At 37.1% G+C, this 23,263-nt stretch overlaps 1 protein-coding gene across 6 annotated transcripts in view; it reads left to right on the forward strand.

Moving 5' to 3' along the window:
• Window positions 1-23,263, forward strand: part of FUT8 (fucosyltransferase 8) — a 324,235-nt gene that overhangs the window by 213,705 nt on the left and 87,267 nt on the right. For all 6 annotated transcript variants that reach the window (XM_007184302.2, XM_007184304.2, XM_057543954.1 and 3 more), the window contains 2 exons: window positions 1,242-1,357; window positions 1,475-1,637. In XM_007184302.2, the coding sequence (XP_007184364.1) occupies window positions 1,242-1,357; window positions 1,475-1,637 (279 nt within the window). The remainder of the gene's footprint in view (window positions 1-1,241; window positions 1,358-1,474; window positions 1,638-23,263) is intronic.

The following is a 23,263-nucleotide window of genomic DNA, read 5'->3' on the forward strand; positions in this document are numbered from 1 at the left end:
ATGTATATGTATTAGTTTCCTATTGCTGCTGTAACACATACAATAAACTCTGTGGCTTAAAACAGAATAAATGGAAATTTATTCTATTACAGTTTGGGAGGGCAGACATCTGAAATAAGTTTCACTGGGCCAAAACCAAGGTGTCAGTGAGGCCACATTCACTAGAGAAGCTCTAGGGGAGAATCTGTTTCTTTGCCTTTTCCAGCTTCTAAAGATGCCTTCCTTGCATTTTTTGCTCATGACCCCTTCCTCCATCTTCAAAACTAATTAACCACATCACCTTCTCCTCTTTTGTAATAAAATTTCCTTCTACTCCCCTCTTATAAGAACACTGTGGTTACAATTGTGGCCCACCTGGGTAATCCAGGGCTGTCTCCCTATCTCAGGGTCCTTAACTTAATCACACATATAAGGATTCTTTTGTTATCTAAGGTAGCATTACAGGTTACAGGATTAGGATGTGGATATCTTTTATGGCCATAATGGTGTACAGAATACTTCCAAAAGTCACATAAAAACAAAATATGTTAGAAACAAGTACAGTTTGGAAAGAAGCTGTACAGGTTGATAATAAAAGCAAGAGATCCTGGAGTTCCTCTGCTATATTCCAACATTTTGTATTATTGGCTGATATTTTTCATTCCTGACATAAACAGAACATTAATTTTCAGGTGTTTTTTCTGGTATACTTCATCTTCTATTCTTGTCTTTCCCTTCTTTATAAAACCCATGCTTAGTAATCTAAGGTCATGAGTTCATGAATCGGAACACAGATTTATATCTGATATTATAATTAATTTAGAAATAATTTGCATTTGATATTTGAACATAGACACAGGTTCAGTTATGTGCTTTCTTACTCCTTTTAAGCCTTTTTGTCACCCTCTCCTTCAATTTTGTTATTCTCAGCACTAATGAAGAATTGATCACTTTGCCACTGATGGTGTTATTCTAAGTTGTATGATGAAAGTTTTTAGGAGAGAGTTCTAAAGGTTCCTTAATTCCTAGAAGATCATACATCTATGAGCTAGATTATTTTTTTCTGTGTTTGTTCAGTTTCATTCCAGTGTTTACATCTTACCCTATAGCTTTGGAGAGAAAATTTCATTTGGTACTTCTAATATATGATATGGTCCAGTGACTTCTAGAGTTACCAATAAATAATGTTTTTGCAAAGTAAATATGTATTTTCTTGCATAATTTATAAGCTAAATGTTTACATTTTCTTCCTTGAACTACAGAATACCAGAAGGCCCCATTGATCAGGGCCCAGCTTCAGGAAGGGTTCGTGCTTTAGAAGAGCAGCTTGTGAAGGCCAAAGAACAGATTGAAAATTATAAGAAACAAACTAGAAATGGTAGGTAATGATAACATTGTTTTTCCTCTTCAATATATTGACATTAGCACAAATAATTGAAAATTTCCTTTCATCAAAATGTTGGAAATGCTGATGCTCTCTATTCTTTGACTGCAGGTCTAGGGAAGGATCACGAAATCCTAAGGAGGAGGATTGAAAATGGAGCTAAAGAGCTCTGGTTTTTTCTACAAAGTGAGTTGAAGAAATTAAAGAATTTAGAAGGAAATGAACTCCAAAGACATGCAGATGAATTTCTGTCAGATTTGGGACATCATGAAAGGTACTACATTTACATTTCTTTTGGGGTTTAGTAAAGATTATAATCTAAGAATGGGAAATGGGAACTTTTGTTAATTTCCCTGCTGAATGGTAAATGATACCTACCATGTTTAGAAGCAGTAGAGTACCTGAGGGCTCAGTGGACAATAATTGCCAAATGTAGTTCATCAGCAGAAAATATTATTTTAAATGAATTTCTAGAAATCTTTATACCCTAAATAAACTCAGAAGATAGTGGTGTCAGCCAACAATGCATTAAAATATCTTCTTTAAACTTCCTTATTATACAACCAATATTTGAAGTGATGTGTACAGTTTTACATTACAGTACATTCATTGGAACTCATACTAAGGCTGCCAGTTATGTTTCTAACTGAAGCATTGAAAACTTTAAAATAGCAACTTTTTAGGGTTTCTAGTGAAAGGGTAATAAGTTTTTGATAAAAAGGAGCATTCTGTTAATTGCTCTTCCATTTAGTTGTTAGAAAGAAGAACCTGAACTCTGCCTAGTTAAATTTGTTTCTCTTGTTTGCACATTTCTGAAAATATGGAGTTTATCCTCCATAGGAAAGGACACATTTCGGTGCCAGTGTGTTCATGCAGAACAAAATGTATCCGAGAATCATTATAGATATGTAAAACCTATCCTTAGGCCTATTATTTATGCAAGTCTGTATTCCCAGTAGGATTCTGATGGCAATTACTATCTCATTAGTGAACAATAGAAGAAAACTTGTTGTATTAACACAACCTACCACTGTGAAGAGGAAAAGAATTACCCACAACCAACAGATTCATATATATTAACATCAGCAGCAATATTGTAGTGATTTTGAAATATTGCTCTGCTGTTTTAAGTGAAATTACAAATAAAATCTGTCAGTTTATTGGAATCATTTTAGCATTAGTGAATGTACAGCAATAAGATAGCATAAATTTCAAGGGGCATTGACTTATTAGGCCACAGATTTGGCAGTCCCTTTGAAATTTTTAGCTTAGCTTGCAATCAAGCCATACTTAGACCACTAGACCAAATACTAATTCTGTCCTTAATGCTTCTCTACCCTAAGCTTATTCTAGGCACCAAAGTTATGTTATTTGGAACTGTGTGCTTGTGTGCTTTGCTTATTGCAGTTTTATAGGAAAGTGTAGATCTGAAGAGGATTTGAGTTGGGCAGACTATATGGTATTTAAAGGATAATTTTGGCTCTTGACTACTGATAGAATGTTTAATTTTAAAGTTTGAGTGATTTAATTACTTGAGTATTTCATTGTTTGGTCTCTTCCAAATTAAAATAATTATTTATAAATTATTTTGTGCATATATTTTGTGACTATATGTAGAAATTGGAAAACATGTACAAATGAAAAATGTTGGGCCCTGAAAAGTTGATGTAAATCAATGTTAAGTTTTTTGTGAGTTGAATTCTGGTTTAAATACATTATGTTTCTTGACACTACCTTTTAGTAAATGTTAAATAATAATATTTCACTGAAAACAAAAAAGGAAAGGTACCCAAAATATCCAAGTCGATTTCTTTTGCTGTCTTAAGCAGAAATTATAATGAACTTGGGATACAACTTTGCAGGGTAGTAATTTAACTCCAGGCAGCCAGATTAGAATGCAGTGATACAAATAATGAGCAAAGGACAACCAAACATTAGAGAAATAACCTTTAAAGTAATGAATGTACAAATAGAGAGGATTTGTATGTATGTAGAATATGCTGTCTTACTGGTAATTTCCAAGATAAGTGTAAGAATTAAAATTAAAACAGACTTTTGTTTGTCTCTGGTGATTTTTACAGTACACAAAAATCCCCATTTTCTTTTTACACTTGCCCAAATCATAGTGTACAAGTTGTCTCTGGACTGAAAGTCTGTATTCTCTGAAGAATCAGTTAGAGGTTGAGTCTGTCAATTTTCTTGTTCAGATTTCCCTTTGAATCACTCATCATTTTTTGGTTTAGAAAGACATCCGTTATAGAGAAGTAATTTATGGGCTTTTGTTTCTTCAGAAGGGGTTTCTTTCTATCTTAGAACTTTGTTCTGATAGAAACACTGATCCTCATTTTTTTCCTTTCTAAATCAACTTTATTGTGGCATAATTTATTTACAGTAAAATGTACATAATTTAGTCTGTAGTTCTGTGAGTTTTGACACATGCTCATAGTTTTGTAACCACCACTGCAATCCAGATGCAGAACACTGCTACCACCCCAAGAAAATTCCTTCTGCCTCTTTATTGTCAGCACCGCCCCACCCCCACACCAGTCCCTTGCAGTCACCCAATCTGTCTCCTGCCCCAATAATTTTACCTTTTCCAGAATTGTATGTAAATGCAATCACACTATGTAGTTTTTTGAGTGTGGTTTCTTTTACTTGGTATAATGCATTTGAGATTCACCCATGTTGTTTTGTGTATAGGGTAGTTCATTCCTTTTTATTGCTAAGTAATATTCCATCGTATGGACCTACCACAGTTAGTTTATCCATTCACCAGTAGAAGCACATTTGGGTTTTCCATTTTTTGGTGATTATGTATATATAAAGCTACTATAGATGTTAACATACCCGTTTTTGTGGAAACATGTTTTCACTTCTTTTGGATTAACACGTGGGAGTGGGTTTGATGGGTCATGTATGGCAGTTCCTTAGGAACTGGGTCGCACAGCAGAAGGTGAGTGGCGGGCAAGCAAGCGAAGCTTCATCTGCCTCTCCCCATCGCTTGCATTACCGCCTGAACCCCCCTCCCCCTGACCCTGTCTGTGGACAAATTGTCTTCCATGAAACCGGTTCCTGGTGCCAAAAAAGTTGGGGACTGCTGATGTATGGAGTGAATGTTTAATTCCGTAAGACATCACCAAACTGTTTCCCAAAGGGTAGTATTATTTTGTATTCTCAGTGTGTAAGATTTCCAGTTGCTCTGTATCCTTGTTGCACTTGGTATTGTCAATTGTTACATTTTCCTCCTACCATTCCAACAGGAGTGTAGTGGTATATCATTACGGTTTTAATTTGCAATTCCTTACTAATGATATTGAGCATCTTTTAAAGTGCTTAATTGCCATCCATATATCATCCTTGGTAAAGTGTCTTTTCCAAATCACATGCTTAATTTGGGGGGAATTTTTTTTCTTTTCATTGAGCTATAAGCATTTTTCATTTATTCTGGATACAAGACTTACTGGTGCATTTTAGAAAGCTCATTCTGAGAGCCGTGTGAAGGAAAATCTGTTGTCAGGAAATGAGAAAGATTTTACAGAAGTCTAAATAAGTGATAATGAGCTTCTGGACCTGGGTAGTTGGTAGTAGGAGTAGAAAGGGATAAATGCATGCAAAATAGAAGCTGCAGGACTTGGTAACTGATCCAATGTAGGGAGATGGGGGGACTCAAAAGTAATTGAGGACTTGTATTTTCCTGGGAGGACAGCTTTCATAAATGGGCATCATTGTTTCTTTTGTAGTAATTTGGCTTTTTTCCCTGACAAAGTGTAATCTCCTGAGGACTGGAACTCTAACTTCAGTTTCTTCTCTACCCTGCAGTACTAAGCACTCATTATTTAGTTAGCGTTCAGTAAGTTATGTCTTTTTTATTTGCTGGGGAAGCATGTATGTGCATTCTTTGATTATTTCACACTCTACTTTGTACCTCTTTGTAAAAACAAAATCCTGTTCCAGTGAAAGATTTGTGAATATTATGCAACTAAAGAAAATTAAATAATTGAGGTAAAAATATTCTCCTGTAATTGAGAATCCCAAAAGGTATGAAGGGCAAGTTATAGGAGTAAAGTCATTTACCTCTGAATAAAACTGGAAGCTCCAGTTAATTTTAACAGTGGGTTCTGCAAAACAGAGAGTATCTGTTAGAAGTCAAGGATATATAGGGAAGGAAATGGGCTGATAGGAAGCATGGTGGGACTGGAAGAAAACCTGACATAGAAGGATTTTTGTACTCAGTGCCCTTGACTTCATGTTTGATTTGCTTTGGAGGATTTAAGTGATTCCTGTATCTAAAAGTAGTCTTGAGACTTCAGTTATACATGAATCACTAAAAAACTATCATAATGTTTTTAGAACTATCTAAAACTATCATAATAAATAAAACTATCATAATGTTTCTGATTTGGAGTGTAATTCTGATTCTAAGCAATGAAGTATGGACTTTCTTTTAATTGAATGTGAATGATAAAAAATACTGTTGCTTACCAAATACATCTAATCGTTTGTTTACATTTTGTGGACTGTTTGCTCCATAGTTTCTTAAATGCATCTAAAAATTTGTTAAAATTGAGGGAAAAAACCCCACGTTGCCTCATCATAAACTTATTAAGGTTGTTAGAGTCAGAGAACTGGTTTAGATCTTATGTCTTATTCCATGGTGCTACTCTCCTTGCAAGGAGAGGAGAGAGAGTAAAGTGAATACGGAATATTATTTTCTGTTGATGACCCTGAGCTCTTGGAATCAATCTACCTACTTGCTTTACCGGCAAAACTGGGACTTCAGTTTAATATTGAAAAGGAAAAAAAATGTATCCTTACTTTTTACACATCTTTCATACTCAGCTTTTATTGCCTCTTAGACCTTTATAGCTTAATGTGGTAAGTAAAATTGCACATCTTTCATCTTAATTCTTCAAAAGGTAATACACCATACTTAAAGTATATAAATCAGAAATCCTTTTATATATGTTTATTAGTGTATATTAGATTTCTTTTTATATGTGTGAACAATATGAATGGTTTATTGCACTGTTATTATGGAAGGTATATTTTAACTAAGTCAATTTTAGGAGCAGAACTCTTATTTATTTTCTAAATAAATTTCCTAGAACCCTAATATAAAAAACTAAATGTTGAGTAAATCACAAATATTGCTAATGTCCTCAATTGTCATACTAAGTAGAAAAATTTAGTTTCCAAGCATTTTAACTTGTAAAGTCGTGGTCATAGATATTATTGAAGATATTGAAATGCAATACTTATCATCTGATAAATAGAGGCATATCTCACAACAGCCTCTTCGCAACACATAGGTAAATTAGAAAGTAGGGAAGCCAAAATTGTTGAGAAATTTTGTGTGTCATTGTTGTTACTGTAGTGGTTTTCAAACTTCAGCAAGGCATCAAGAGCGCCTGGAGAGCTTCTTAAAACACAGGTTGCTAAATCCCATCCTCAGAGTTCCTGATTCAGTAGGTCTGAGTGAGGCCCGAGAATTTCCATTTCTAACACATTCGTAAGTGATGTTGAAGTTGCTGGTCTTTGAGAACTAAGGCTCTACAGAATCCCTGGTTCTTTTTATGTGTTCACCACTGATAGAGGTTGTCTAGGTTTCTTGGAAAATATCATATTTCTCTATAGATTAGTGGACCTATCTGTAAACTGTGGGGAAAGACTCTTCTTTTGCTCCCCACTTGATGCTGTTCCTTTTAGTGAGGGGACCATGTTTCTGTTCTAGAATGTGGCTCCCACTGTTCATTACTCAAAATACCTGTCATTAATGCAGCTTGGATGCCAAATATCATACTTGATATGGGATTCAGCTCACCTGAGATTTTTAGCAAAATGCTATTGACCTGATTAGCCTATTACTTGAGAGCTAGTATCTAGTAGAGCTTGATCCCTGCCTGCTGCTACAGTTGGGTGATCAACTGCTAGTTAATTAGTAATATTCTGTCTTTTAGAAGGATTTTTAAGAATTTAGAGGGGCTGATGGTATAATAAATAAATACAGAGTAGCATATTATTATTACCTGCTGTATTGATCTCAAGCATTAGTATTATTTGATTTTTCAGTTGATGATTTCATTCTAATGATTGTATGTGACCATACTTCTTAGTAATACAGTCACATTTACCTGGTGCTTTTGATATCATTGATAATGAATTGACCCTGGCCTGTCTCTTTGAAATAGCAAGAGGGAAATCAGCAATTGAGAGTGATTATTTTTGTCATTATGGTTTTATTATTTATGTAGTAGTTGTAGGCTCAGTGCTTGGATTTACAGCCTCATAGATTTGACCCTCAACCTCTGAGGGTATCATGGAAAGTTTGTCTTATCACGCTTTTTGGTTGTCCAGAGATACATTTAACTTAATCATTGTAGCTTTGGCTCTTTTTGTCATCTTTATGGTGTCAAACACCAGTTTATGAAATAGTTACTGGAGTTGCTTCTTTCTTATTTTAAATTATATTAATTATTAAAGGACAGGAGGGCTCACAGGCCTGATGAGCTATTTCTCAATTAAGTTGACTGAAACTTTTGAGAAACAATCTAGTAAAGTAGCAATCTCATCACTCCTGCCTGGTTTGCATCATCTCATTATCAGTAATATGTAAAGCAGCTTTGCTAAGACTGAGATCAGCTGTGTTTCCAAAATGATGAATGATACTTATGGCTAATTAAGCTGATTGGCTTTTTGCTACTGTGTGTAGGGGACTATGTAACAAAAGCACTTCAAATCAGATAAGGGGTACAATATCTGACTGGTTATAGGGCAAGATTGGTAGGTTAATAGCTTATGGATCTATTTGATCAGAATTGCTGGTCATAACCATTGTGGTCCAGTAGCTTGTGTTTTCACTCTCTTTATAAGGTAACCTCTACTCAACTGTCTTTGAAAGGTCCAAGAATTGAAATTTTCACTCTTGAATAGTTTTGTGAACCTTCAAATCTATTATTCTTTGTTTTTCGTTTCATTACATACACACTTAATTTCTTTGATGTGTGATTTAATTGATTCTTACATTAAGCTGGAATGTAGATACTCGTTCTCCAGCTTTTAATTCCTTTGGACAAAATGTTTTTGTATGATTGTTTTTCTACTAAGGAATCCAGGCTTATTTTTAAGTGGTACTAGAACATTTCTCTTAATATCCTTGGACAAAGGGAGACATTGTCATATGAAGTGGTCCTTATTCTTCTTATCACTTAGTCTCTATCAGCCAGATTGTGATTCTCCATCTTGCGTAAGGGAACATTCTCCCCTAAAATAAAATTTGCTTTGGGAGGAGAACCTGCAGGTGCAAAAGTGTGTCTCATCTTGTGGCCCTAGTTCTGTTTTGCCTGCCCCCACCTTACATCTCCTTGGGTGTGGTTTCCAAACTCAAGAATTATTTTGACATTAAAAATAACTACTTACTAAGGATTTCCTACATGCCAGTCACTGTGATAAAGGCTCTCCATTCATTATCTTATTTTGTCAACATAGTAATATTGATAGCCTCCTCATTTTATAAATAAAGTTATACTCAGACCTAGAGAATTTAGATAGCTTACGCAAGTAAGTGGCAGAGCTGTTCTATTCTAAAATCCTTTCTCTTAATTGCTAAATACTTCTCTGAGCTTTATTTTTCTCTTCTACACGTGGAGATATAATTGCTGTATTACAGCATTGTGATGATTAAATGTGGGAAAATATATAAAACACTTTCCACAGTCACTGACACATTGTAGGTTCTGGTAGACTCTAGTCAGACCTGCACAAGGAAAATCCTGTAAGAGGATACAAATAGAAAATTCTTAGATCCTCCAAGGAAGGCACAGGTAAGGGGATATTGTCACAGTGCTCAATAGGAAGATCTGGAGCCTAAACATAAGCCTAGTGGACATCACCCACCAAATAGCATAATTATTGCCTTATGTGGTGGTATGAGCTGTTTTTGTTGTTGCCCTTCTGGACTCCTCTCCACCCATGTGAGCTGTCAGAATGCTGGTATTCTAAAATTCCCCCTGAGACAACATGGGAGGCAGTGGGAGCATTGTCTGCCTATCTGTCTCCTGGTCACATTTTTATCCTTTGCACTGCTTACTTCTGCCCCAGGAGCAAACCGAAGTATTGCCCTTGATCCATATTTACCTATGGATTAGGCTCTGTGGTGTAGCCTCCCTTAGTCACATTTACTTTAATAAATGTCAGTTCCTTCACCTTGGGCTTTTCTTCCTTGAATTATATCTGCTCTGTGCTGGCCCTCAGGGGGAACTTCCCTCTTCAACATTTTGAATCAGGTATAAGCAAAATACTCTCCTTGTGGTTCTTCATTGGCGTAATTGAGACAGACTAGAACATGTTAAAAAAGTTCTGTGAATATTAAGGTATAAAAATAGGAAAATTAACAGAAAATGCAAAGAACATAAATGTAGCCCAGTTTTTGAAGAAGAAGTTTTGATGCCTGTCATAGCTGGCTTTCTCTTAGAGTCATAGATATTGGTCTAGTCTATCACTTATCTTCAGGCATGTGTATTCTACCCTCAAATGAATAGCACTATTCTGCTGGTACTTTGCCTGGGTTTGTATTTCCCAGGCTTTAATACCTCAGGCCTTTAGATTCACCACCCACGTCCTAGATTTTTTGGTATCTTCATAGTCAAAACCAAGACATCCAGATTACCAGCTTGAGGGATACCTCTAGGAGATCTGATCTGAGAATGGAGTCACTGAAAATCCAGAATTTCTGTAGAATGGTTTTCAGGCACCATGTTTCCCAGTAATGGGCCACAACTGAAACTTTCTGTTTGATTATCCTCATGTCTTTGGCTAAAAGGTGACAAATTTTGCAGGATGGTAATGTCTAAACATTATTGGGTTAGCAAAGAACTACAGCTGACCCTTGAAAATGCGGCACCAATCCACTGCACAGTAAAAAATCCACGTATAAATTTTGTCTTCACACAAACTTGACTACTAGTAGCCTACTGTTAACCAGAAACCTTACTGATAACATAAACAGTCGATTAACACATATTTTGTATGTTATATGTATTATATACTGTAGTCTTAAAGTAAGCTAGAGAAAAGGAAATGTTATTAAGGAAATCATAAAAAAGAGGAAATACATTTACAGCACTGTGCTATCTTTATTATACTGGAAGTTTATGTCCTCTGTTTACAAGATGAATTGTCTGTCAGTACCTACATCTATATTGTCTTATATGATACAAAACACTGAAGATATTATATGTATTACTAACATTAGAAAGCAAAAATGAAAAGATAACATGAAAAAAATTCATTCATGTTCAGCTTTAAAAATACATGCATTATACCTGTAACAGCAATGATTGCTTTAAAGGAGGTAGTGTAATCAATATGATTGCTTCATGGTAGCCTAGCCTATACACTAATAAATGAATTGTTTTAAAATTTTTATGGCATACAGTTTTACAGTCATATTCATAATACAGTATTGGAAACATAGTTAAATTTAAAAAAACACTTACCTATCAGCCGATGATCGGCTGATATGCAGTTTCTCCAGTTATGAGGAAGGCATACTGTATGGTAATGTAATTCTTTGCAAGCAAAGTTATAAAATAGTAAGAAAACTAACACATTATTAATTTTATATTAAATTATAGAATTTAATGCCTTTATGCCTATGTAAGGATAGACTAGTATCTACACATATTTTTTTTTAACATCTGTATTGGAGTATAATTGCTATACAATGGTGTGTTTAGTTTCTGCTTTATAACAAAGTGAATCAGTTATACGTATACATATGTTCCCATATCTCTTCCCTCTTGCATCTCCCTCCCTCCAGCCCTCCCTATGCCACACCTCTAGGTGGTCACAAAGCACAGAGCTGATCTCCCTGTGCTATGCGGTTGCTTCCCACTAGCTATCTATTTTACGTTTGGTAGTGTATATATGTCCATGCCACTCTCTCTGTCACATCTTACCCTTCCCCCTCCCCATATCCTCAAGTCCATTCTCTAGTAGGTCTGTGTCTTTATTCCTGTCTTGCCACTAGGTTCTTCATGACCTTTTTTTTTTTTTCCTTAGATTCCATATATATGTGCTAACATACTGTATTTGTTTTTCTCTTTCTGACTTACTTCACTCTGTATGACAGACTCTAACTCCATCCACCTCACTACAAATAACTCCATTTCGTTTCTTTTCATGGCTGAGTAATACTCCATTGTATATATGTGCCACATCTTCTTTATCCATTCATCTGATGATGGACACTTAGGTTGCTTCCATGTCCTGGCTATTGTAAATAGAGCTGCAGTGAACATTGTGGTACATGATTCTTTTTGAATTATGGTTTTCTCAGGGTATATGCCCAGTAGTGGGATTGCTGGGTCGTATGGTAGTTCTATTTTTAGTTGTTTAAGGAACCTCCATACTGTTGTCCATAGTGGCTGTATCAATTTACATTCCTACCAACAGTGCAAGAGTGTTCCCTTTTCTCCACACCCTCTCCAGCATTTATTGTTTGTAGATTTTTTGATGATGGCCATTCTGACCGGTGTGAGATGATATCTCATTGTAGTTGTGATTTGCATTTCTCTAATGATTAATGATGTTGAGCATTCTTTCATGTGTTTGTTGGCAACCTGTATATCTTCTTTGGAGAAATGTCTTTTTAGGTCTTCTGCCCATTTTTGGATTGGGTTGTTTGCTTTTTTGTTATTGACCTGCATGAGCTGCTTGTAAATATTGGAGATTAATCCTTTGTCAGTTGCTTCATTTGCAAATATTTTCTCCCATTCAGAGGGTTGTCTTTTTGTCTTGTTTATGGTTTCCTTTGCTGTGCAAAAGCTTTTAAGTTTCATTAGGTCCCATTTGTTTACACATATTTTATACATTCATGATATACCTAACTTTTTCTTAATTTTTCCAATATTTCTAGACTATGCAGTTCATCTGTGAGTTTTTTTAAATTGTGTCAAATCTCAAAAAATTTTTCCGATATTTATTGAAAAAATTTGCGTATAACTGGACTCGCACAGTTCAAACGGTATTGTTCAAGGGTCAACTGTAGGTTGAATTTAAAGTCATTTCCTGGGCTTGTCTTCCTTACATGGTCTCCAGTGGGGAGGCCAAGAAAAAAGTTTTACAAAGGAAGCTTAATTTTAGTTGACCATTGGGATAGAGTGACTTATACTGTGACTCTGACTGCATTATCATAAAAAATTAGTGTATTTTTTTTGGTCTTTGGTCTTCTAGTTATAAGACTGGTTATTCCACTTTCTTGACAGATATTGGGATAAATAGAAACAATTGATTGCTAAGACTTAGTAGTGATGTAACTTGGTAAAAACATTCACTTTTATGTTTTCTAATTTATTAAAATATACAGAGATCAGCTTTCATTCCCAGTGGTAAAGTGATGGCTTGATTACTATGACATGAAAGCATAAACCATGCCAATTTATATATTTCAGAGAATTTTCCCCTCTAAATTACACCTAATGTAGTTTTTTACCTGCTTGGGGCTATATACTGATTGTCATGGAATGTAGTGCTATTTGTCTGTGTGTGTGTGTATCTTTAATTTAATGTAACGCCATACAGAGCATATTGAATTTCCTTTATTCCTTCAACAGGCATTTGCTGATAGCCTGGTTACTTATCCCACTGTACTACATCTCCAGAAACAATGCTGCTATTTAAATTTGAGACTTTCAACAAGTTTTGTGATCACTCCTATCTGGTGGGTAGGAAAAAGCAAATGACCATGTTTGGATATGATGAAACCTATGAAATGTGAAAAATAATGGGTGTGATGAGAGTAATGGAAAAGAGGCCTATAAGACTGAGAAAATAATTTAACTAAACTTCAGCTTAGCCCTGTAACACCATTATAAGGAAAGACATCTCCTGTGTTTCCATGATCAGCTCACACAATTTCATGAGTGGTAACTTTTCCCCCAGCAACTATAAAATAATACCATAGGCTACATAATAGCCCATAGGGGCCTCAGTTTCATAATCTGAAAAAAACTTGAACCTCTGTTCAGTGTGTAAGACTGTAAGTTAGTTTCTTAAGCAGGCAGTAAGTTGTAGATATGGTTTTTCCAACTAAAATTACTCTTTTTCATGAAAGAAATGTTTTGAATCTTAGGTGGGAATAATACATATAAAAACAGGTAAAGCATCACATATTAGACTCTTGTCCTATTTTAAAAGGGTAAATATGGAAATAGTCAAGCTGTGAAGTGTCCTGTGCATGGATAATGATGACACATTGAACAAATGCCTGAAATGCTTCACAGACGACCCTGTTATCCCAAAGCATTGTATAAAGCTGTTCCACTATTAGTTGGGTGAATATTCTAAACTGTGGCCATGATTTTGAATTTTTATTTGTATATTATTAATAGTTTTGTTTTATTCAAAGGGGCTATTATCAGGTATTCTCTGTTAATCGTTTGTAGTTCTGATGATTTTCTATGATAGTAAATAAGACTTTAATTATTTTTCCAGTGGGCTTCCATTGCTTTGCTCCTAAATGGTTTATCATCTAGTTAAAAACCAGAAATAGAAGAGAACTGAGACTATGTCATGTACTCCTAGATAAATCACAGTTGTTGAGGGCTGGTTTCATCATCTGTTAAATGAGTCCTCACTGATCAATCCCTTTCTTCAGGGTGCTATGAGGCACTGAGTATTGGGTCATTTTTCTGACTGGCTATCAGTCCCATATATTACTGTCACCCTCATACCCAACGGATCTTTCCTCTTAGCTGTGGAATTATTAGCAGGTACTCTTCAGACACAAGGTAAAAGTTCTGAAGCAACTCTCTGAGGCATTCTAGCATAAATAGCAATGTCTTAGTCTGTTTGGGCTACTATGACAAAAAAATATCATAGACTGCATGGCTTGTAAACAACAGAAATTTACTTCTCACAATTCTGGAAGGTGAGAAGTTCAAGATCAAGGTGCTGGCAGATTTGGTGTCCGATGAGTGCCCTCTTTCTGCTCCATAGACAGTGCCTGCTCACTGTGCCCTCGTACGGTAGAAGGGGCTGGAGGCTCTGTGGGGTCTGTTTTACAAGAGCACTAATCTCATTCATAAGGCTCCACCCTCATGACTTAAGCACTTCCCACACGCCCCACATTTGAATACCATCACACTGGGCATTAAGTTTCAATGGATGCGTTTGGGGGAGACACAGATGTTCAGTCTGTAGCAAGCAGCCACCACATATACTACTTTGTTTGTATTATCACTAATCCTTTTTTAAAAACTGTGTGGAAGGTTTTATAATCCTTATTTTAAAGTGAAGAAACTATGTCTCAGAGATGTCAAAATAACTTTCCTAGGACACAAAGCTGGTAAGAGTTAGATCCCAAACTGAGGGGTAGATCTGTCTGGCTCTCAAAGCTCTTTTTCCTCTGATTCAAAATCTTTCTGACTTTGCATATTTACAATGAACAGAGTCCACATTTTTGTACTCCAGACCCCTTACTTTGATATTTGTTAGTGCATAACATTTTGATTGTTGTACGTATAACATACAAAATATGTGTTAATTCTGTTTATGTTATCAATAAGGTTTCCAGTCAACAGTAGGCTATTAGTAGTTAAGTTTTTGGGGATTCAAAAGTGATATGCAGATTTTCAACTATGTATGGGGTTCGGCACCCCTACCCCCTGAGTTGTTCAAGGGACAGCTGTATACTTTCTGATAAATAGAAATAAATTTCTAACTTTATAATTTTCACAAGCAAATAACACAGACTTATAAGCATTCCCTGAACAGAAGAGTTAATATAAAGTGCAGAGAAGGGGTAAAGCTGGAGTTATTACTAGTTAAGGATTATTCCCAGAAATTCTCTAGCACAAAATTGGATTTGTGAAAGGTAAAAATTCTCAATATTATCTCATCTAAAATTCTTGAAAATTTTTTGCCACTTTTTCATTCAGTTATCTATTCAAAGATATATATTGAACTTTTTCTATGTGATCAGAACTGTTCTAAATGCTGGTTTGGGAGCAGGGAGGGGAGTTTGAAAAATACCCTGCTGCCATGGAGCTTAAATTCTAGTAGGGAGAGAAAGATAATAAAATAAAGAAGTAAATGATATATATTAGAAGATGATAATTGCTTGGAGAAAAATAAAGCAGGGAAAGAGGAGAAGGAAAAGCAAGAGATGTGATGGTGACTGGGTGTTGAATTTTTAAGTGAGATAGTCTGGATAGCCTTTTGGGGAAGGTGACATATGAGCAAAATTTTGAAGGATATTTGGGTGAGCCATGTGGATGGGTATCTCGGAAACCAGCATTCCAGGGGAAGGAGGAGCAAATGCAAAGGTCCTAAAGTAGGAACATGGCTGACATGTTCAGGGGTTAGTAACAAGACTATGTGGCTGAAATAGAGTAAACAAGGAGGACAGTAGTAGAAGATGAGATCAAAGAGGTAAGGGAGGAGGAGGAGCTTCAAGATGGTGGAAGACTAAGATGTGGAGATCACCTTCCTCCCCACAGATACATCAGAAATACATCTACATGTGGAACAACTCCTACAGAACACCTACTAAACGCTGGCAGAAGACCTCAGACCTCCCAAAAGGCAAGAAACTCCCCACGTACCAGGGTAGGGCAAAAGAAAAAAGAAAAAGCAGAGACAAAAAAATAGGGACGGGACCTGCACCAGTGGGAGGGAACTGTGAAGGAGGAAAGGTTTCCACACACTAGGAAGCCCCTTTGCAGGTGGCGGAGGGCAGGGAGCTGCGGAGCCACGGAGGAGAGCGCAGCCACAGGGGTGCGGAGGGCAAAGCGGAGAGATTCCCGCACAGAGGATCGGTGCTGAGCAGCACTCACCAGCCCAAGAGGCTTGTCTGCTCACCCACCGGGGCGGGCGGGGGCTGGGAGCTGAGGCTCGGGCTTCGGAGGTCGGATCGCAGGGAGAGGACTGGGGTTGGCGGCGTGAATACAGTCTTGAAGGGGACTAGTGCGCCACAGCTAGCCGGGAGGGAGTCCAGGAAAAAGTATAGACCTGCCTAAGAGGCAAGAGACTTTTTCTTTCCTCTTTGTTTCCTGGTGCGCGAGGAGAGGGGATTAAGAGTGCCGCTTAAAGGAGCTCCAGAAACGGGCGCGAGCCACGGCTATCAGCGCGGACACCAGGGACGGTCATGAGACACTAAGGCTGCTGCTGCAGCCACCAAGAAGCCTGTGTGCAACCACAAGTCACTATCCACACCTCCCCTCCCGGGAGCCTGTGCAGCCCACCACTGCCAGGATCCCGTGATCCAGGGACAACTTCCCCGGGAGAACACACGGCGCACCTCAGGCTGGTGCAACGTCACGCCAGCCTCTGCCGCCGCAGGCTCACCCCGCGTTCCGTACGCCTCCCTCCCCTGGCCTGAGTGAGCCAGAGACCCCGAATCATCTGCTCCTTTAACCCTGTCCTGTCTGAGCAAAGAACAGACGGCCTCAGGCAACCTACACGCAGAGGCAGGGCCAAATCCAAAGCTGAACCCCAGGAGCTATGCGAACAAAGAGGAGAAAGGGAAATCTCTCCTAGCAGCCTCAGGAGCAGCGGATTAAATCCCCACAATCAACTTGATGTAACCTGCATCTGTGGAATACCTGAATAGACAATGAATCATCCCAAATTGAGGAGGTGGACTTTGGGAGCAACGATATATATATATTTTTCCCTTTTTCTCGTTTTGTGAGTGTGTATGTGTATGCTTCTGTGTGTGATTTTGTCTCTATTGCTTTCTTTTACCATTTGTCCTAGGGTTCTGTCTGTCTGTTGTTTTTTTTTTTTTAATTTCTTTCTTTTAGTATAGTTTTTAGCACTTATTATCATTGGTGGATTTGTTTTTTTGGTTTGGTTGCTCTCTTCTTTCTTTCCTTCTTTTTTTAAAAAATTTTTTATTTAAAACATTTTTTTATTTTTTATTTTAATAACTTTTTAATTTTGTTATATTTTATCTTCTTCTTTCTTTCTTTCCTTCTTTTTCTTCTCCCTTTTATTCTGAGTCATGTGGATGACAGGCTCTTGGTGCTCCATCCAGTGTCAGGGCTGTGCCTCTGAGGTGGGAGAGCCAAGTTCAGGATGTTGGTCCACAAGAGACCTCCCAGCTCCACGTAATATCAAACGGCGAAAGCTCTCCCAGAGATCTCCATCTCAACGCCAAGACCCAGCTCCACTCAATGACCAGCAAGCTCCAGTGCTGCACACCCTATGCCAAACAACTAGCAGGACAGGAACACAACCCCACCCATTAGCAGAGAGGCTGCCTAAAATCATAATAAGGCCAAAAACACCCCAAAACACACCACCAGATGTGGACCTGCCCACCAGAAAGACAAGATCCAACCTCATCCACCACAACACAGGCACTAGTCCCATCCACCAGGAAACCTACACAACTCACTGAACCAACCGTAGCCACTGGGGACAGACACCAAAAACAATGGGAACTACGAACCTGCAGCCTGTGAAAAGGAGACCCCAAACCAGTAAGTTAAGCAAAATGAGAAGACAGAGAAACACACAGCAGATGAAGGCGCAAGGTAAAAACCCACCAGACCTAACAAATGAAGAGGAAATAAGCAGTCTACCTAAAAAAGAATTCAGAATAATGATAGTAAAGATGATCCAAAATCTTGGAAATAGAATGGAGAAAATACAAGAAACGTTTCACAAGGACCTAGAAGAACTAAAGAGCAAACAAACAGTGATAAACAACACAATAAATGAAATTAAAAATTCTCTAGAAGGGGTCAATAGCAGAATAACTGAGGCAGAAGAACGGATAAGTGACCTGGAAGATAAAATAGTGGAAATAACTACTGCAGAGCAGAATAAAGAAAAAAAAATGAAAAGAATTGAGGACCATCTCAGAGACCTCTGGGACAACATTAAACACACCAACATTCGAATTATAGGGGTCCCAGAAGAAGAAGAAGAGAAAAAGAAAGGGACTGAGAAAATATTTGTAGAGATTATAGTTGAAAACTTCCCTAATATGGGAAAGGAAATAGTTAATCAAGTCCAGGAAGCACAAAGAGTCCCATACAGGATAAATTCAAGGAGAAACATGTCAAGACACATATTAATCAAACTATCAAAAATTAAATACAAAGAAAAAATATTAAAAGCAACAAGGGAAAAACAACAAATAACATACAAGGGAATTCCCATAAGGTTAACAGCTGATCTTTCAGCAGAAACTCTGCAAGCCAGAAGGGAGTGGCAGGACATATTTAAAGTGATGAAGAGGAAGAACGTACAACCAAGATTACTCTACCCAGCAAGGATCTCATTCAGATTTGATGGAGAAATTAAAACCTTCACAGACAAGCAAAAGCTGAGAGAATTCAGCACCACCAACCGGCTTTACAACAAATGCTAAAGGAACTTCTCTAGGCAGGAAACACAAGAGAAGGAAAAGACCTACAGTAACAAACCCAAAACAATTAAGAAAATGGCAATAGGAACATACATATTGATAATTACCTTAAACATAAATGGATTAAATGCTCCAACCAAAAGACATAGACTGGCTGAATGGATCCAAAACAAGACCCGTTTATATGCTGTCTACAAGAGACCCACTTCAGACATAGGGACACATACAGACTGAAAGTGAGGGGATGGAAAAAGATATTCCATGCAAATGGAAATCAAAAGAAAGTGGAGTAGTAATTCTCATACCAGACAAAATAGACTTTAAAAGAAAGACTATTATAAGAGACAAAGAAGGACACTACATAATGATCAAGGGATCAATACAAGAAGAAGATATAACAATTGTAAATATGCACCCAACATAGGAACACCTCAATACATAAGGCAAATGCTAACAGCCATAAAAGGGGAAATCAACAGTAACGCAATCATCGTAGGGAACTTTAACACCCCACTTTCACCAATGGACAGATCATCCAAAATGAAAGTAAATAAGGAAACACAAGCTTTAAATGACACATTAAACAAGATGGACTTAATATTTATAGGACATTCCATCCAAAAATAACACAGTACACTTTCTTCTCAAGTGCTCATGGAATTTTCTCCAGGATAGATCATATCTTGGGTCACAAATCAAGTCTTGGTAAATTTAAGAAAATTGAAATCGTATCAAGTATCTTTTCCGACCACAACGCTATGAGACTAGATATCAATTGCAGGAAAAAATCTGTAAAAAATACAAACACATGGAGGCTAAACAATACACTACTTAATAACCAAGAAATCACTGAAGAAATCAAAGAGGAAATTTAAAAATGCCTAGAAACAAATGACAATGAAAACACGACGACCCAAAAGCTATGGGATGCAGCAAAAGCAGTTCTAAGAGGGAAGTTTATAGCAATACAATCCTACTTAAGAAACAAGAAACATCTCAAATAAACAACCTAACCTTACACCTAAAGCAATTAGAGAAAGAAGAACAAAAAAACCCAAAGTTAGCAGAAGGAAAGAAATCATAAAGATCAGATCAGAAATAAATGAAAAAGAAATGAAGGAAACTATAGCAAAGAACAATAAAACTAAAAGCTGTTTCTTTGTGAAGATAAACAAAATTGATGAACCATTAGCCAGACTTATCAAGAAAAAAAGGGGAAGACTCAAATCAGTAGAATTAGAAATGAAAAAGGAGAAGTAACAACTGACCCTGCAGTAATACAAAAGATCATGAGAGATTACTACAAGCAACTCTATGCCAATAAAATGGACAACCTGGAAGAAATGGACAAATTATTAGAAATGCGCAAGCTTCCGAGACTGAACCAGGAAGAAATAGAAAAAATGAACAGACCAATCACAAGCACTGAAATTGAAACTGTGATTAAAAATCTTCCAACAAACAAAAGTCCAGGACCAGATGGCTTCACAGGTGAATGCTATCAAACATTTAGAGAAGAGCAAACACCTATCCTTCTCAAACTTCCAAAATAAAGCAGAGGGAGGAACACTCCCAAACTCATTCTACGAGACCACCATCACCCTGATACCAAAACCAGAAAGATGTCACAAAAAAAGAAAACTACAGACCAATATCGCTGATGAACATAGATGCAAAAATCCTCAACAAAATACTAGCACACAGAATCCGACAGCACATTAAAAGGATCATATACCATGATCAAGTGGGGTTTATCCCAGGAATGCAAGGATTCTTCAATATACGCAAATCAATCAATGTGATACACCATATTAACAAATTGAAGGAGAAAAACTATATGATCATCTCAATAGATGCAGAGAAAGCTTTCGACAAAATTCAACACCCATTTATGATAAAAACCCTCCAGAAAGTAGGCACAGAGGGAACTTGCCTCAACATAATAAAGGCCATATGTGACAACCCCACAGCCAATGTCATCCTCAATGGTGAAAAACTGAAACCATTTCCACTAAGATCAGGAACAAGACAAGGTTGCTTACTCTCACCACTATTACGCAACATCGTTTTGAAAGTTTTAGCCACAGCAGTCAGAGAAGAAAAAGAAATAAAGGGAATCCAAATCGGAAAAGAAGAAGTAAAGCTGTCACTGTTTGCAGATGACATGATACTATACATAGAGAATCCTAAAGATGCTACCAGAAAACTACTACAGCTAATCAGTGAATTTGGTAAAGTAGCAGGATACAAAATTAATGCACAGAAATCTCTTGCATTCCTATACACTAATGATGAAAAATCTGGAAGTGAAATTAAGAAAACACTCCCATTTACCATTGCAACAAAAAGAATAAAGTATCTAGGAATAAACCTACCTAAGGAGACAAAAGACCTGTATGCAGAAAATTATAAGACACTGATGAAAGAAATTAAAGATGATACAAATAGATGGAGAGATATACCATGTTCTTGGATTGGAAGAATCAACATTGTGAAAATGACTCTACTACCCAAAGCAATCTACAGATTCAGTGCAATCCCTATCAAACTACCACTGGCATTTTTCACAGAACTAGAACACAAAATTTCACAATTTGTATGGAAACACAAAAGACCCTGAATAGCCAAAGCAATCTTGAAAAAGAAAAACAGAGCTGGAGGAGTCAGGCTCCCTGACTTCAGACTATACTACAAAGCTACAGTCATCAAGACAGTATGATACTGGCACAAAAACAGAAATATGGATCAATGGAACAGGATAGAAAGCCCAGAGATAAACCCACACACATATGGTCACCTTATCTTTGATAAAGGAGGCAAGAATATACAGTGGAGAAAGGACAGCCTCTTCAATAAGTGGTGCTGGGAAAACTGGACAGCTACATGTAGAAGAATGAAATTAGACCACTCCCTAATACCATACACAAAGATAAACTCAAAATGGATTAAAGACCTAAATGTAAGGCCAGACACTATTAAACTCTCAGAGGAAAACATAGGCAAAACACTCCATGACATAAATCACAGCAAGATCCTTTTGACCCACCTCCGAGAGAAATAAAAACAAAAATAAACAAATGGGACCTAATGAAACTTAAAAGCTTTTGCACAACAAAGGAAACCATAAAGAACATGAAAAGACAACCCTCAGAATGGGAGAAAATATTTGCAAATGAAGCAACTGACAAAGGATTAATCCTCAATATTTACAAGCAGCTCATGCAGCTCAATATCAAAAAAACAAACAACCCAATCCAAAAATGGGCAGAAGACCTAAAAAGACATTTCTCCAAAGAAGATATACAGGTTGCCAACAAACACATGAAAGAATGCTCAACATCATTAATCATTAGAGAAATGCAAATCAAAACTACAATGAGAAATCATCTCACACCGGTCAGAATGGCCATCATCAAAAAATCTACATACAATAAATACTGGAGAGGGTGTGGAGAAAAGGAAACCCTCTTGCACTGTTGGTGGGAATGTAAATTGATACAGCCGCTATGGAGAACAGTATGTAGGTTCCTTAAACAACTAAAAATAGAACTACCATATGACCCAGCAATCCCACTACTGGGCATATACCCTGAGAAAACCATAATTCAAAAAGAGTCATGTACCACAATGTCCATTGCAGCTCTATTTACAATAGCCAGAACATGGAAGCAACCTAAGTGTCCGTCAACAGATGAATGGATAAAGAAGATGTGGCACATATGTACAATGGAATATTACTCATCCATAAAAAGAAGCGAAATTGAGTTATTTGTAGTGAGGTGGATGGACCTAGAGTGAAGTAAGTCAAAAAGAAAAGCAAATACCGTTTGCTAACACATATATATGGAATCTAATAAAGAAAAAAAAAGGTCATGAAGAACCTAGGAGCAAGACGGGAATAAAGACACAGACCTACTAGAGAAAGGACTTGAGGATATGGGGAGGGGGAAGGGTAAGCTGGGACAAAGTGAGAGAGTGGCATGGACATATATACACTACCAAATGTAAAATAGGTAGCTAGTGGGAAGCAGCCACATAGCACAGGGAGATTGGCTTGGTGCTTTGTGACCACCTAGAGGGGTGGGATAGGGAGGGTGGGAGGTATGGAGACGCAAGAGGGAAGAGATATGTGGATATATGTATATGTATAAGTGATTCACTTTGTTATAAGGCAGAAACTAACACACCATTGTAAAGCAATTATACTCCAATAAAGACGTTAAAAAAAAATGAAAAATCAAAATAAATAAATAAATCCATTAAAAAAAAAAAAGAGGTAAGGGAGGCCATATTGTCTGGGGCCTTGTAGGTCAAATTAGTAACTTTGGGTCTGACTGATTGAGATGAAGAGCCAGTTCAATAAGAGCAAAGGAGTAACATCATTTGACTGATATTTTGACAGGATCTAGCTGCTACATTGAGAATAGACTGTAGAGGTTGGCAAGGGTGGAAGCAGGGAGACCTGTTCAGAGGTTACTGTAACAATTCAGGTGAGAAAAGTGGTGGCTCAGTTGGTAGCAATG

Source organism: Balaenoptera acutorostrata, chromosome 3 (genome assembly GCF_949987535.1).
Source record: "Balaenoptera acutorostrata chromosome 3, mBalAcu1.1, whole genome shotgun sequence".
NCBI lineage: Eukaryota > Metazoa > Chordata > Mammalia > Artiodactyla > Balaenopteridae > Balaenoptera > Balaenoptera acutorostrata.